The 16,988-nt window shown below is 40.6% G+C and overlaps 1 protein-coding gene across 10 annotated transcripts in view; it reads left to right on the top strand.

Annotated features, from left to right (window-relative positions):
• TENM2 (teneurin transmembrane protein 2) overlaps positions 1-16,988 on the top strand; it is a 644,816-nt gene that overhangs the window by 380,459 nt on the left and 247,369 nt on the right. For all 10 annotated transcript variants that reach the window (XM_038534811.1, XM_038534806.1, XM_038534815.1 and 7 more), the window contains one exon: positions 3,898-4,136. In XM_038534811.1, coding sequence (XP_038390739.1) covers positions 3,898-4,136 — 239 coding nt within the window. The remainder of the gene's footprint in view (positions 1-3,897; positions 4,137-16,988) is intronic.

Here is a 16,988-nt window from a genome sequence, read left to right as displayed (position 1 = left end):
CAATAAATAATACACAAATACATATATAATTTAGAAAAATAAAGCAGTTATAGCAGAATGGAAAATGACAGAGAAAAAAGAGGGCAGAGGGCAGGGAAGATCTCCCTGGGAAAGTGACACTAGAGCAGAGTAGTGAATGATGTGGAGAAACAAGCTGTGCAGGTATTTCCAGGCAGAAGGAACAGCACGCATAAAGGCCCTTAGGTGAAAATGTGTTGGATGTGATATGATGAGGAATATCAAAAGGACAGGTTAACTGGTGGAGTGAGAGAGGCTAAAGCGGTAGAAAGTACAGTTGGAAAGGTGACCAAAAGGCAGATCACGGCAGGGCATTGTAGGCCATGGGAAGGACTTTTGATTTTATTTTATGTGTTATTGGAAACCGTGATGGATGGATGGATGGATGGATGGATGGATGGATGGATGGATTGACTGACTGATTGGGGAGGGGATAGGAGAACACTGACATGTGACATAATCTGACTTCCTTTTAGAAAAGTGTGGAAGATAGACTGAGTTGTCAGGAGACAATTTTAGGATCTCAGGAAGGAATCCCATACAAAAAATAACAATTATATCCTTCTATTATTTCTTACAAATGAGTGCATTAAAAACAACATTAAAACAATTTAAACTTCTTAATCTTCATCTTATGATCTCTCAGATGTTGCCAAAACATTGTTTCCAATTTACTGATTCTATCCACAAACATAACTAATGTTCAGGTGCCAGGCACTGGGGGGAACACATGACAGATGATAGATAGATAGATGATAGACAGATAGATAGATAGAGATATCCAAGTATATAATAGATTCTTGAGTGGCAAAGTGATAGAGGATAGGATAGGAGGATAGGGATAGGGATAGGAGGGTAGGGGAAACCTGGGTCCAGGTTTCCCAAGTAGATGGTTGAAAAGTGAGTAGGAGTTGGCTGGGGTAGGATGGGTGGGGAAGCATGGGAGCAGTCATTCCAGGAAGCATTGCACATCATTCACAAAGGCATGGTAGTATAAACAACCCAGTTAAGGAAAGATGCATCTTTTGGCATGGCTGAAGCACAGAGTTCAGGGAGCTGGGAGCACAGGGTTAGAGACAATGGTAAAAAAGTTGGGTAGTCATTGTAAAGAGTCTGGTCCCATATTGAGATCTGGGTTTCTTCTTACAGGCATTGGAGGTTCAGCCAGGATTTATAAGCCAGAGCACAAGGACATTTGTGTTTTGGGAAGAACATTAGCAGGAACATTGAAAGGGGAAGGGTTGGTGGGACAGGTTTTCAGAAATAAAATTGATAGGATTCTTTCACCCATTATATGGGAGGAGGTGAGGGGAAAGTAGGAGGTGAAAAATGACTAGTTTCTTAGGCACCGAGGAATAACAGGAATGCAAGAGGAATATGTGTGGGGAGGGGAAGGAAAAGACTGTGCTTGGCTATAACTTGTTCAACACAGCCATGAAATGGAGAAAGAGAGATGCCCAGTACACAACTGGAATGGGAGTCTAGGCATCAGGGAGGAAGCACGTTGGAAATGGAGACCCAGACACTTGAGTCATATGATGCCTGGAGCCATGGGAAAGGAATGAGATCTCTGGGGCAGAGGGGTGAAAACTGGAGCCCTTGTATTTCTAAATATTTATCAATGATGGCTTGCAATGTCTTTATATTTCTTGGTTTTAATTTGATATCCTATTTTCACCACCCACTCTTGGAAAATTATTCAAGAAATACATTTGAGCTTGTTCTAAATCAAATTCCGACATTTTCCCATCACCCTGGCTTTCTGGTGTGCATATGTTCTAGCTTAATTATAAGGCAGTGGACAATTATTTAGTGATTTGGAAAACTCTTCAGGTGTTTGTTTGACATTTGTCAGGCTTTAAATTAAAACTCATGTTTCAGGCTCCTTATGTTGTTCTGAGAATTAATAATAAAAGCTACTTATAATGCACTGAGCACTTACTATGAGACACACTTTTAGTTAAGTGCCTTTCCTACATGATCTTGTGTAATCCACACAACAACCTATGCTATGACATGAGGCACCTGTGCCATCATTTACCCATTTTACAGATGAGGAGATGGAGGCTTTTAAGAACAGCATTAGGTAACTTGTGTAAGCTTACTTGTCTAGGAATGGTACTGCTCAGATCCAGTCCAGGTGACTGTTGCTCCAAAATGCTGCTTCTAAGCACTGTGCCTACTTCCATCTCTTCCAAAAGACACTTTTAATCCAGAGCATTAAAAGAGTGCTATTGGATAGGAAATACAAAGGCTTGTTTATGGAATCCAACCTCTTGCCTTTATTCAGATCATCAAACATACTTATAGTTTGTGTTAATGTTAGCTATATTAAATAACTTACTAATCAGATACCCATTTTCTGACATGACTGTCAGTCATATCAGGTTTGTTTGATCTTTGTCAAGGATTAAAATACTTTCAAGGTTTTGTCCAGAAGCAGCCAAGATACAAATGTTTATAATAATAGTGATCTTGCTTCAGAATCCCACCAGGATAGCCTGCTCAGTCCCTTACGCAGGAGCAGTGTGATGTAGTAGGTCCAATTGAAGCATCTAAAGTCAGGCAGACTAGAGTTTCACCCCTAATGACCTTGCTTGCTAACTTCGTAAAACTGTAGTAATAATATAGGGTTGATATGAGGTTTGGATGCAAATAAAACATGTAGCATCATAACTGACATAGAATATGTGGTCAAGTATAGTTGTACCCACTGAAGACTTGAAGAGAAAATGAAATACCTGTATAACATTTTGGAATCTTAGAATCTTAAATTCACAAAAAATGAGGGAACGCCATTCATTCATTCATTCACTCACTCACTCATTCACTCATCCATTCATTCACTAAAGTCTTCCTTGCATGCTGAACTTTGAGCTGGATACTGGGAACATAAAAATGAACAGGGTATAAAAAAAGACACAGTCCCCAGCCTCCAGCTGTTCAAACTCTAGACACTACTTAATCCATGCTTTAAAGTCCACTATATAAAATAAAAATAAAAAATAAAGTCCACTATATATTTCCTGGAAGATAATTCATCATTTTAAACAAGGAATGGCAAGTCACATTTGAAGTCTTATAAATGGGCACACATAAGAGAAAAATCTGTCAGAGAACTTATGGTCCTTGAAGTGTCCTTGGAGTGACACCCTAACCCTGAGGAAGGGTTATATTAGGTGTCAACTGTAGACCCCATGACCCTACAGTCACACTGTAGCCCTAGAGACCAAGAGCACTTTAATTGGCAGGCAAAGATGTTCTCAAAGAGAAAACATGATCACACTAGCTAGAGGGGCAGTCTCAGGACAGGAAGCAAGATAGAGGGGGAGAAACAGCCCAAGAAGAAAGTTCAGAAGAGACAGTTGAGGGTGACACTCAAGAGCACAGACTTCAGCATGAGATGCAGCTCAGAGTTCACATCCTTGGACAATTGCTTGACTTCTCCAAGCCTGATTTCTCATATCTTAAACGTATGGATTTTTTTAATATTTAGTTCATAAGTAGTTGCGACGGCATATATCTAATGCCTTTAAATGTTAGGTTCCAATATGTGACACTGCTTTTTGTCATTGTCGTCGTCATCATCATCATCATCATCATCTCCAAGTGTCAAATAGCAATCTAGTTACCATATTTGCTTTAAATGCTTTCAGAATTATTGTGAAAGATAAAATCTAGACCTACAGGGGAACACATAAATGATGTGAGTTTATGGAATTAATTTATATCGCCATCAAACATAATCTTTGCCCTTTTGTCCATGACAAGGTAAAACAGTTTACTAGAACTAAATAAAGCAGAGTGAAAGAAAAGACACCTGGATGTTCCCCAGGAGCCACCCATGTCCATGCTGACTCTCTCCCTTTTCCTTGCCAGGCACTTTCTCTTTAAGACCTCCTCGGGGAGCACACCTCTGTTTAGCAGCTCTTCTCCGGGATATCCTTTGACCTCAGGAACCGTTTACACGCCACCACCCCGCCTGCTGCCCCGGAATACCTTCTCCAGGAAGGCCTTCAAGCTGAAGAAGCCCTCTAAATACTGCAGCTGGAAATGTGCCGCCCTGTCTGCCATCGCCGCAGCCCTCCTCTTGGCAATTCTGCTGGCATATTTCATCGGTAAGTCAGGGCAGCCTGCTCCAGGAACCCTGGCCGTGAGGAGATGGGGCAGAGGTCGTGGCCTTGTGAGTGGAGAAGGCTTCTCTTGTCTGTACAGTTTGCTTGTTGGCTCCTGAAAGCTCTGAACAATGAGTGAGGGATGGGAGTGCTTTTTCTCTCCTGAAATGTATTTAAATCTGATGAGCTTCTTTCTCAAGATTCTAAATAGTGTTTATCAGATGTGTAAGTCAGCATCCCTACTGGATTCTTTCTTGGAGATGAGCTGAGAATTGTTTCTGCAAACCCATCCCTCATTCCCAAAGTAGTCTTCGAGTCTCTTGTGTCACTGGATTTTAACCCGTCTGAACTCTAAAATTCTTGCAACATGGGTTAACTCCAGCCAAAAACTGAATAGAAGAACAGGGACCAGCATGTCTGAGAACATCTTGATTCAAAGCTAGCATCTAGCTAAGTAGCTAGCTTATTTCCAGAGGTGGGGAACAGAAATAGAATTGAGAGATCAGAGCATACAGCCAGATCTTTGTATGGAATCAAGTCACTCAGATACAGTGGATCTTGCCTACAACCTCTCCTGTGCTTCTGAACCTTTAGTCTCAAATTGAATTGCACCATATTCATGAATCAGGTTCATCTTTCATGCCAACTTGTGTGTTTAGGAACTCAGGATATACCTTAGCGTAGCAGATTGGTAAAGTTGCTGGGGTATTTTTCTTCCTATGCCAGGGATGTTGGTTTGCAAACATGGGGTGTAGCCCTGTAACCTCAGCAAGCAGCATATGCCAAGAGCTCAGGGACAGGGCACCACATGCATGTGAGCATCCTGGGCTGGACACAAAGCCTGCTCACAGCTCCTGGCCCCAACAAAGAGCCCCGGTGCTATGGCTCTGTTAACTGAGCTTGCCAGTGGCAGATCTCCTGGCCCAGGCAGAGGCCACAGCGGTGTTTGCTAAAGTTTATTTGAAACACTTGATGGTTCTGGCTTGGTTTCAGGGCAGCTATGACAGGCCTCCCCAGTTTGGCTGTGCCATGTTGCAAAGCAAACCTATAAAACATCAGCAGAAAGGAGCCGACTCCAAAATTCTTCTCAACACTTATGCTGAGAAAAAAAAAAAAAAAAAAGGAAACCCTGATCATTCTGACTTTGTCCCTTTTCCCTTGGCAATGGGGCTTACACACTTCCTTCATCCTCAGGCAGCCAGCCTGGTGCCTGCCAGAGAAGGAATTGGTCCAGGACTTCCCAGACCTTTCTACCCAAGCTTGCCTAATGTCGAGGAAAGGTAGCCATGCAGTCTCATTGATCTGGGGCTCTGCCCAAGGCATCACAAGCCAAAACCTGATGTGAAGTTTTCACTGTCTCCCATAAGATCACTATGCTCACCTTAATATAGAAAAATCAGTTTTTACATTCTTTACCAGTCAGTCACATCTCATATCTCCTAGGAATACCTTCCAAACATGAGAAAAGTGACTGTCTGGGGAAAGGTACCACGTTCATCTGGAACTTTGCAAAAGCCATGGTGCTATAAGCCACAGCCCCACATGGGGACTGAGGTCTGATATCCATGTGTCCCTAATTTAAAGTCATGTCTCCTTCTCACTTGCTCTTGTTGAAGGATGGAGTAATGGAATGACTTGCGGGGGAGGGGGAAGGGTGTCTATTGCACACTCAATGGCTTGAGTAGAATCTTTTGTGTCGTTCCAGGCAGTTTTGTGTACTTCCCCAGGTAACTGTTCAAGGAGGCTTGGTAAGAGCAAATTGAATTGCCTTTGGGGTCTTTGCATGATTTGACTTTGTGTCAGAAACTTCAAAAAGGGTCCATGAGCTCACTTCTCAGGCTTAATGTTCTGCTGAGCTGGTAGGCGCCATAGGGAGCCCAGATACAGAAATTGAGGCACTGCTCACCTCTGCCAATACCGTCCCCAGTGTACCTCCTACTTTACTTGCCAGAGAGAGATAGATGGCTACTGCCTGATGTATTGAGCTTGATAGTTAAAATATAATAGCTTTCTGTAGGGTGATTATATAAATGGGAAACCATATAGTGAGAGTTTAATGTTTTAATTGGGTGTGTAACTTGTAAATGATGAATTAGGAAACATATTTATCCTCAGTCTGGAGGCTACTAGAAGCTGGACCTGAGCATCTTAGGATAGTTTATTAGATTATAATCCATCATTTTCTATTATGTATGCTTTAGGTAAGATTATTCTTTAACCCTAGAGTATTAAAGCATAGTTTATGACTCAAAATGAGTGATGGTAGGGGCCAGCTTCCCCAGCAGTCGTGGTGGTGAGCGTGGAGCCATAGGGCTTCTCTCCAGAGGTGATGGCAGGTCTGCAAGCACCAGGAGAGGTCATGGTCTTGAGTGCTGATCTTGACCCAATGATCCCTTTCTCCTTTGCCTTGACAAAGTTGTTTTCCTTCTGGGTTTTGGTTTCCTAAGTTAAATCCGGAAGCATGATGGTTATTTACGTGCAGAAACTCCAAAGTATGGTAAGGATTAATTAATGTGTATAAATCACTTTGAAGATGAAAAGCAGTATATTATTAATTATGGAGCTGCAGGGGCATAAACAGTGCATTATAAATACAGAGAAAAGTGCTGTTGGGAGCAACGAGTGATTGTGCCCACTGAGAAAACAAGCCATCAGGGAAGGATAGAAGGGCAACATCAAAATCAAAGCCCTCCTGTTAAGGAGACTGGAATTTTTAAGACTTGAGCCTTCTTCTGGTTCATACATGACTCCATGTTCCACTAGAACATGACAAGTCTTGAAACTAAAGCATCAGCCCCAAGATGTTTATGGATAGGCACTGGGCTCAGGCCTACCAGGAGCTGTGACAAATAGGTCAAAATATTTCCTTGCATGTTCAAACTCATGAGGAAAAGACTCAAGAAATGAGCGATATGGAATAGTTCAGCCCCATGACAAGTTCTTCCTTACATACAGCTTGTAGATGAGTGTAAAAGCAGAATGAGGTCAAGCCTTGTGTATGTTGGAACATGTGGGCCTTTACCAACTCTGGAAGGATCCTCTAGTTCCTCCTGACACAACTGGGGTCAAAGATCTTTTATTCTGTACTCTTCCATCAGATTCTTCCAGTGTACATAATATCCTGGAATAAATTTCTCTGCAAAGCTGCATAAACCACTGGGGAACCATTTTGTGCATCACTCAGCCCCTGGCCTGAACGGTTCCTAGAGGGTACTGACTGTGAAATGCAAGAGACTTTCCCTCTCAGGAAGTTGTCTTACATCCTGGGGCAGCTCAAGTGCTTTCATTGCCTGCAACACCAGAAATCCCCCTAGATCCCTCGGTTTCTGGATCATGTAACCAATATAGTGTTTCTCACCTGTTTTATGCCAACTCTGCTGTGTTTTCATCCTCATAGTATACATAACAATAACTGATTAGCCAACTTCCATTTGCTTAGAACTGCAAACTTTTTCATTTAAAGCATCTTTATGTAATTATTAACTTTGAACCATATCCCCAGCCCCCACCAAATATTCTAGCAGAAAATAAAATCGGTATGTTGCAATCATTTCACAGAGTTGATGCTGAAGTGCAGAGTGTCTGCAATCATGCGGCTGGTTAGTTGCAAGGGTAAGACTAGGTCTTTGGTCTCCTGATTACTCTCCTGATTATTTCCAAATACTGCATGAGACTGAAATGATGCCTTTTGTAGCATCAACTCCCTGTATCTGATTTTGTCCTTATTAACAAGAGAGAATAATTAGTTCCTTTCTTTCCCAAACCATCTTCTGGTGATTCCTGCAGTGGAGAGAAACCATATCTGTTGCTCAGTCTTCTAACCTGTCCTTATGTTTCTGTTTTCCCAAACATCTTCTGTTATAGAGGTCAGCAAATATTTTCCGTAAGGAGCCAAATAGTAGATGTTTTTGGTACTGTGGGCCATGCAGTCTCTGTCACAATTGCTCTACTCCACTGTACACACAGAAGCAGCCATACACACAGCTATACATAGCTATGTTCCAGGAGACTTTAATTATGGACACTGAAATTTGAATTTTATGTACTTTTCATCTGTCATGAAATATTTTTCTTTTGATTTTTTTTAAAAACTATTTAAAATGCAAAACTATTCCTTACCTCATATGCTGTTAAAAGCATACAAACAGGTGGCAGACTGGATTTGGCCCTCAGGCCACGGTTTGCCAACCCCTCTTTGATTATATTACTGTTCTCTTCCTAAAAATACCTTTTCAGAGTTTCTCCATTTTTACAGAGAAAAAAATGCTTTCAAACTGGCTAAGAGTCCAACTATATGTCCATTGTAAATGGACCAGGTGATTATTTTCTGATGCTGCAATCCCACTTCGTAATGAATTATATACCTGACTTTCTGATCCAAACCAAAAGGTATAAAAAGCAAGCCATTTTTCTCTTTAAAAACTTCCCAAAGATAAAAATGTACATCCTAATAGAACGCTTGAAACAGCGCTTCAAAAAAAAAACAAAAAAAGAAGAAAGAAAGAAACTGCGCTTTAACTCTTGGGTTGTGTGGAATTGCCTAAAAACTTTGCCACATACTCTCATGTCTTCAATCTTCTGTTACCCTGGGTTCCTCTGCAAAATCACTCCCTGTTTTTAAAGGTGCCTCAGCCCCGCCGTACCTTCTTTGTTGAGGTTTTCCAACAGGTTGTAACAGGGCAGGTTCACTGAATGACATCACTGCTTTCTTGTCCTAGGTTAAGATTGGATAGATCCAGTTTCCTTAAAAGGCACCAAAGTTCTTAAACAGGCTACCCCATCAAGGAAGAAAGATGCTTGTGATGCATGACTTTGTTGTTGAAATCCAGATAATCCTAGAAATTCTAAGATGAGAGTCAACACAATGGTTCACCGCGACACAGGACTCAGACTATCACCCCTGAGTTAAAGACAGTATGTAACGTACGCTGAGTTTCTGTCAAAAGCTCTTCTTGTGGTTGGGAAGGGAGGTGGAGGGAAAGATAAGAGCATTTATGTCATCCTAAATTAGTTTTTAGCTCTTCAGATCTCTGCCAAACTAAAATACATATATATATTAGAAAGTCACCTTGTCTTTTTTCACTACAGTAATTCCTGCCAAATATGAAATACTATGTTTTAAGTAAGCTGCTCAACGCTCTGTCTTCTGCCACTCTCACTTTGATCTGGGAAGAACGCGGGCCATCAACATGTCAGGATGTTAAAAGTGTGGTAATTTGGGGTGCTTTCAGTTTCTTTTGAAAACAATGAGAGATTATTTTCTATGGAAACTAAAAGCCTACAATGTGTTTAAAGTTGCTACACTTGAAAATTGATATGTTGAGACTCCTACTGATGAATCCTGTGTTCAGAGCTGCTATTTTGTGTATTCCCATCTCACTGAACAGAGCAGATTTGAGGAAAACATAAAGAAAATGACAGAAAATGATGAGAATAGTACACTTACCCAGCATCCTTTGTGAGGATACAGCCTAGGAAAAATGTTGGCCCTCTCATTCAGACTCACTGCTCTTTGGGTATCCAGAGAGATGCTAAACCTTGCCTTCTGTGTGAATTCCAATTTATGTATTTGCCTCCTATTATCTGAAATGCAAAAAGGCATTAGTGATTAAATCTGAAAAATCTTGCAAGTAACATTTCCACCCAGCTCCCCAGTCCCAGATAGTCAAACCTTGTAGTTATTCCCCACAGAGAAGAAGAGAACTGCCCACAAAGAAATCAGGGGACCTAGTCATGTTGTCAGTTCTGATGTTAGTAACAGACTTTAGATATGCTAATGTGCTCTTAACCAGATAATAAAGTCCTGTCAGCACTGACACACTGGTGAGTCTTTGGCAGTGGGGCTCGTGTTTCATAATTGCACACCCAATTTCAGACGATCTGTCAATTTATGGAAAGCAAATTAAGTCATTAGCTAGGTCTCCATCACCTAGCAGCCATGTGGCAGCATGTGTATCTCATGTTTGACATTCAGGGAAGTTCCTTTACTGAGATGAGGTGTCTTTGCTTTCCTCTACAAGGCACCTGTCAGAAATCAAGATAGTCAACTAATACAGGGCTTTCCCACCCTCATGGGCAAGCTCCACAGATGAGGAAGAGGAAACAACTCTTGGTCCCTACTCCGTAGACCATCTTAATGCAAAACCAGGGAAGAGTGGGTGGAAGCTACAACCCCATGCCTCTCCAGGACCATAACGGGGATCCAGGGCATCAGTATGATCTGCTGGCCCAGGACTTTGTGGCTCCACAGAGCATGTATTGGGTGAATGCATATGGAGAGTTCACCACGTGTCTATCCCTTAACTCCCCATTCAGGCCTTTGTCCTAAAATTTCTCTCTGACAATTATCTCTCCAGCAGTCATCAGTGTTAAGAAGCAGCCAGGGGATGCTATGACATTATTTTGTTTCTTGCCACGTGCTTGCTTTATTTGACTAGATCACTTAGGGTGGTCACCAAGTGCACAGATACTTTACCTTCCACAGGAGGCTTTCAAATTCCTTACTTCCTAAGTGTTGCATGTGTTTATTTTTACTTGTTACATGATTTAGAATTCTGGATACAGCTTCTATTATACTGTAAATAAGTGTTTTTTATTCTATGTTTTTTCCTATAACACAATTGCAGAGGTTCTTGCTGTGGTAACTAAAAGAGTACCATCTTGGGGCACCTGGATGGCTCAGTCGGTTATGTGTCTGACTCTTGATTTCAGTTCAGGTCATGATCTCAGTGTTGTGAGATCGGGCCCCACATCTGGCTCACATGCTGGGCATGGAGCCTCCTTAAGATTCTCTCTCTACCTCTGCCCCTCTCTGAAGAAAGAAAGAAAGAAAGAAAGAAAGAAAGAAAGAAAGAAAGAAAGAAAGAAAGAAAGAAAGAAAGAAGAAAAAAAGAAAAAAGAAAGAAAAGAAAAGAAAGAAAAGAAAAAAGAAAGAAAAGAAAAGAAAAGAAAAGAAAAGAAAAGAAAAGAAAAGAAAAGAAAAGAAAAAAGAAAGGTACCAGCTTGATGTAAAGGAAAGCACATGCATGGGCTTTGGTGTCAGACAGACCTGAGTTCAAATTCTGACATATATTCTTTTTTTTTTTAATTCTTTTTTTTTTTTTATGATAGTCACACACAGAGAGAGAGAGAGAGAGAGGCAGAGACACAGGCAGAGGGAGAAGCAGGCTCCCTGCACCGGGAGCCCGATGTGGGATTTGATCCCAGGTCTCCAGGATCATGCCCTGGGCCAAAGGCAGGCACCAAACCGCTGCACCACCCAGGGATCCCTCTGACATATATTCTTAAAAGCCATGTGATTTGGGCTTGCTGTTTAATCTCCCAGTACCTTAGTTTCCTTATCCAAAACAGTGGAATAGTTCCTGCCTTGAAATGAAATTTCAAGTCTTGACTGAAATTATATAGGTATCCAACTTTTCTTCAAATGCAGTATATCATCAAGTAAAAGTAATGTCATTATTGTAGGTATCCCAAAGTACTGAAAAGTACTTATCATTTATAATTTTTATTTTGTAGTTTTGGAAAGAGATAGACACAGACCACTTGGAATGTTGTACAGCTATGTGAATAGATAGGTCCATAGTCAGACCAGCAGACCAGTAGACCAGTGTGCTGCCTGGCCAGCCATGATTATACAGAAACACCAGTTATAAGATGCATTCTGGTTTCAGAGAGATGAAGACAACTGAGTTTTAGAATCAGTGAAGTGTGGTGGTACCTGGCACAAAACAGAAGCTCAACTAAACAGAGTTATTATAATGATTATATTGACTACCACCCTGCTAGACCAGGTCCGTCGAGAAATATAACCAGGTTCTTGGATCACTGTATCTCTGGAACAGAGCCTAACACCTTGTAAACATCAATAAATATCTGTTGGATTAATAAATGCTGATTAGGGTTAGGGCTGAGTTGGATCATTTGTTGACAGCATTATCAAGTACTCAGAATCCTCAATTCCTAATTTCATTTGTTCCCCCACGTAAAGGGAAGTTTCTGGTTCCCTGATGTTGTAATTGCCTCTGTTCCCAAATTGCATTTCCAAGTTAGAAAGCATTTAGGCAATGGAACAGTTAGGGGGGATGTGTAAGCACCACATTTAAGCCCTCTAGCAGGAATCTGTGATTCCCTGAAATCGAGAAAGCTAGCTGAGTGAAACTGGGAAGTGTTTGTGTCTGGCATACGGCCACCATTTGGCACTCATATTACAAAAGTATAGCAGAATTTAGTTGGAGTTCAAGGTGAAGAAGCAAATAATGGCATAAATCTGAAAGTCTGTTGGCTGCTTCTCTGTAAATGAGGATGTGCTAAGAAATGAAGCAATTGCTACAAGGCACCAAATAGAGAAAAGGACTATTATATGGTGAATTAGGTCTGTGTACACAAGCAGAATCTATTGTGCTCTGAAATGCCCTGCTTAGCTGCATAGCCTCATACAACAGAAATTTGACCCCGAAGTGAACTTTTAGAACATTCATATTTTTCTTGAGGTCACCTTAAATCATACTTCTTGTGTCCTTCTTTGAAAATTCCTTTCTAGAAAATTCACGTTTCAGTTGTTAAGAATAGACACTCAGAATTTTTGCCTCATCCCTTTTCTCATCAAATAAATCATTTATTAAATTGATGTCTCATATTAAGATCCTCTGCATTAGGAGAGCAAATGGTCCATCAACTATATTAACATATTTAATATTACCATAAAAGAGAAGATAATGCATTGCCTGTTCCACTAATTTCATTTTTTATTATCAATTTCTAGCCTTAAATAAATATGTAAATATCAGACTGTCTCAGAATATACAGCAGTCCTTAGCTACATGTAGATAAGAAAAGAGTTTCACTGAAGAAAATATTGTCCTCCTTTCTTGGAAAGAGAGATTTATATGATTCATAATATGTATATCTTTTTTTTTCCCTAAAAACCAAAGCTACAGATGAGAAGGGAAGATCAGCTTTGCCTCCAATCTTTACCTTTCTTTCATCAGGACTTGATTCACAGCTGTTAGGGAAGGTCCTTCCCTTGGGATGAGTTTTCAGTGGAGTTAGGTCATTTGTGGGAAGATTTGTACAAACATGTTTGGCACTCCCCTAGGGACTCTGATCTTTATAAAAGAAAAGCGTATTACCCTGCTTTTGCCTTTGTGGTCATGATGCAATCCTATCAGTTCACTTACTTTTATTACACCATGAGCGTTTTAGAAGCACGTTGATGAAGTTTAGATTAGACTTGCTTATATTCCACAGGGAAAAGTAAGTGGCAGTGTGTCAAATGCATTCTGCTCTTCAGGCCATGATAAACAAGATGACATCTTGCAAAAAAGTTTGGTGTGCCTTTGAATTAGAAGCATTGTTGAAACTGGTTTTAAGGCTACCTTATGCCCCAAATTTTACAAACCTAGACAGCTAGGGCATTCACTGAATTAGAGTTCATGTGTTTAGACTTTCTTTTAACAAGAAGATTAGTATACTTCCTTGAGAAAGCTATCTCCTCTCTTGAGAAAATTGTAGGTTAAAGGTGTTTTTTCCTATGAAAAATCTTTGTACAACTTTGTATATTCATATTATGTGTTTTTTATCAATTTAAAGTTTATTGCATTTATTAATTCTAGGTTTTTTCCATTGCACAAGAAATTTTCTTTAGGCAAGTGATTGGCTAGTCACATTGTCTGCTGGAATCTGCTGACCATCCTTGGAAACTAGGACATTTTTACTCAAAGTCTTTTCCTAGACCTAGAGTCTCATAAGCACCCCAATAAAATAGTATGCTTAATAGGAAAGCTGCAAGAGACTGGGTAATTTATGTTTTGCATAAATGACCTGTGCCACAATGTTAAGACATTTGAGTTTCATTTTTCCAAGATCCATCAGGAAACAGAAGCTTTTATACTAAAAAGCTTTTTACTAACTCACTGGTATGAACAAATGGTCAGCCATCTTTTCTTCCCCCCACCGTCCCAGAAATATGAAGTGGTCTAACCAGTACACAATAAGAGATTGAAGAGATTTGTGTCTAGTTTTAGCCAATCTGTTTTTGCCAAATGAAGTCATTGTCTCCTCTTGAATTTACTTTAAAAACTGTAAAGCTTCTCAAAAAAATAAAAGCTGGCCTGTGATTAGCTTACACTTCTCAGGAACTCGGGCAGTAAAGAGCCAAAGAAAGAATATATACCAAAAAGAATGGGTTGAAGTTAAGACAAAAAGTAAGGAAAAGGCATAAGAAGCTGTGAACAGAGTAATTAGAAATGCTCACAACCAATGCCAGCTACGAGATACCATATACTAAGCAGGATAAAGCATGGAATAATTAGAAGGCACGAGGGATAGGGGAAAGTGACACCCAGCACATCACATTGCATGTAATCTTCTGCATGATTTCTTGAACCAATACGTCCAACCAAGGTAATGAGATGAAAAGCAATCCTTGAGAATTGCTTGGAGGTGCTGTTTCACCCCCTCATCTTATATCATTAAACTTCGGATCCCTCATGAACTACTTAGATAAATAACAGTGGACAGCTCAACATTTATCCAAATAAACCAGAAAGCCACCATGATAAAGGAAATTGAATTTATAGACACAGCAGGCCCTTGCCTAATAGATGAGAGTAATGTGTCTAATGTTGAAAATCAATCTATATTTCAAATACAGTGTATGAAGGGGGAGGCATTAAAATCACCTCCTACAAAATTATTTCTCACTAAGGTTGGTTTATCTTCTGTTGGATCTAATTGATACTCATGTAACTCCACTACGGTCTTTGCTACTGCAAATGATGTAAGAGAAGGAAAGAATGAATATGCCTATTGGAGGAGCCAAGGGAGCATTGAAAGTTAGGCTTAGAAAAATCAACCTTTTTCTTCAGATATGTTGTCTTTGGAATGACCCTTGAAGCCAGGAAGCAAGTATATTTGTTTTTTAATCAAGTGAGGGCATACTTGAAAGTCTTCTGTTCAATCTTAATCCTAAACAGACATGAGAGAGGAGAATTATTTTATACTGCATCCTTCCTCTGCTTTATTTTGCCTATTGTCATAATGTAAAAGAAGGTCCAGTAGGAATATCTGAGATGACCCAACAGTTTCAGCTCCCAATCAGATTCAATGGATTTATGAACGGCTTCCTGATTCCTAACTGGGCATGTCTTGGTCTCAGGTAGGACATGGGTATGCCTAGGCCAATAGCATCTCACGGCTCACCCAAGTCTGGACTGGTAGGAGGACAGAGGGCTTGAGCAGGGGAGTGGGACAGAGAAAGTGAAGGAACAAGAGGTCAGCTGTCCTATTTGTATGTGTGTGAGTGGTGCCCCCATACTGCTACTCTCACAGATACTGCCCCAAACATTCTAGTCAGGAAGAGTCTTCAATATGTGTACATTTTAATTAAATATTTTGACAGGTTCTTTTGGTCTGACTTTAAGGAAACCAGCTTCTGATCCTGCTTCCAAAGGCTTAATCTTTCACATTGTTTGTTTACTCACACAGATGTGGATGTCACTGCTTCTTCCTCATTCTCTCTTCTATATGTTCTACCTGTAAGTATCCTTGGAGGAAGTCCAGATTTATCCTGCCCTGTCAGGTTTAATTTTTTAAAAGGAATATACATACATTACAATTCATTTAATTTTAGACTTTTAAAAAAATTTCCTGGTATGCCAATTGCAACTTTATCCCACTTCTTGTCTCCTTGACCCTCTGCCTCTTCACCTTGGCTTTTTTAGGTGGGGGTGGTCAGGATAAAGTGTACCCAAGGGCTTGTGGTCTTGGCCCTGTCTGGGAGAAAATATCTCTATTTCTTTTGTAGGGATGTGGATGCCGATTGCATGGTATTTTATTCTTCTCTTCAAAACTGACAGGAATTAAGCCTTTGGAAAGGTCAGCTGACCCAGTAGTGCTCTCTGTATTGTAGTGAAATACCAGTGGCTTGTTTTAATGTCAGAGGCAAATTGGAGAGTGGACCCGACTGAAATATCTGTGACTAAATTTGTCCTGAAGGAAGAAAAAGAATTGTCTGTCACGTTCGCATGACTAAGGGGTTTATTAAACAAGCTGTTGTGTACCCCACCCAGGGAGAAGGCTGTCAAAACATGAAGGGAAAAAAAAGAGAGAGATCACACAGAAGCCAAGCCTGAACTCTTCTCATAATTGCATGTCTGAGCACCTTGGCTAATTTGCCCACGCCCTTTGTAATTCTTTCTTGATCACACACTGCTGCTGCCTCACCCCTGACCAGAAATGTTCCTGTGCCCGTATCTCCCACAGTAGCATGAGACAAAATGACAGAACAGACCAAAAAAACATGGCTTGTGGAGAAGGTCCCCAGAGTGCATGGGATTGGCTCTGGGCTTGTTGCTGCACCCTTTAAAACCCAATTACTGGGTCAAGTGGACAGCAGGAGTTTTCTTTGCAGGGCTAGTCTGACATCTCTCTCGGTAGAAACATAAAGAAGGACTCCAGACACGAAACATGGTTAGGTGTGCTTTGCAAAACAATGGAAAGGATTCTTTACATTGTGCAAATGTTGTCAAATTTTGGCTGATTTTAATTAGTGTGAGAGGCCCAGTAGGGTGCAGACCCAATGGCAAAGAATCTTTGTTGACGCGGAGAGGGAAACAAGTATTGTAAGAAAAAACAAGCATGTACAAGGGACAAAAATACGGGAAGGCATTCCTTAGAGTAACTATAGTATATATGGTGTTTGTATTTCTTTTGCTGGGCATGTAAAGGGAGAAGGAGGCCAGGTAAATAGTGAGAGAAAATGAGTTTTGCTGGCCTCTTTAGAACCAGAAGGAACCACATGCTCAACATTGGCGTAGTGAATAAACGGAAGCTCAGACTTCCTGGCTGGCTCAGAAA

The sequence above is a fragment of the Canis lupus genome, chromosome 4 (assembly GCF_011100685.1).
Source record: "Canis lupus familiaris isolate Mischka breed German Shepherd chromosome 4, alternate assembly UU_Cfam_GSD_1.0, whole genome shotgun sequence".
Lineage (NCBI taxonomy): Eukaryota > Metazoa > Chordata > Mammalia > Carnivora > Canidae > Canis > Canis lupus.
Note: the sequence above shows the minus strand (reverse complement) of the source record. Positions and strands in the feature narration are given on the sequence as shown.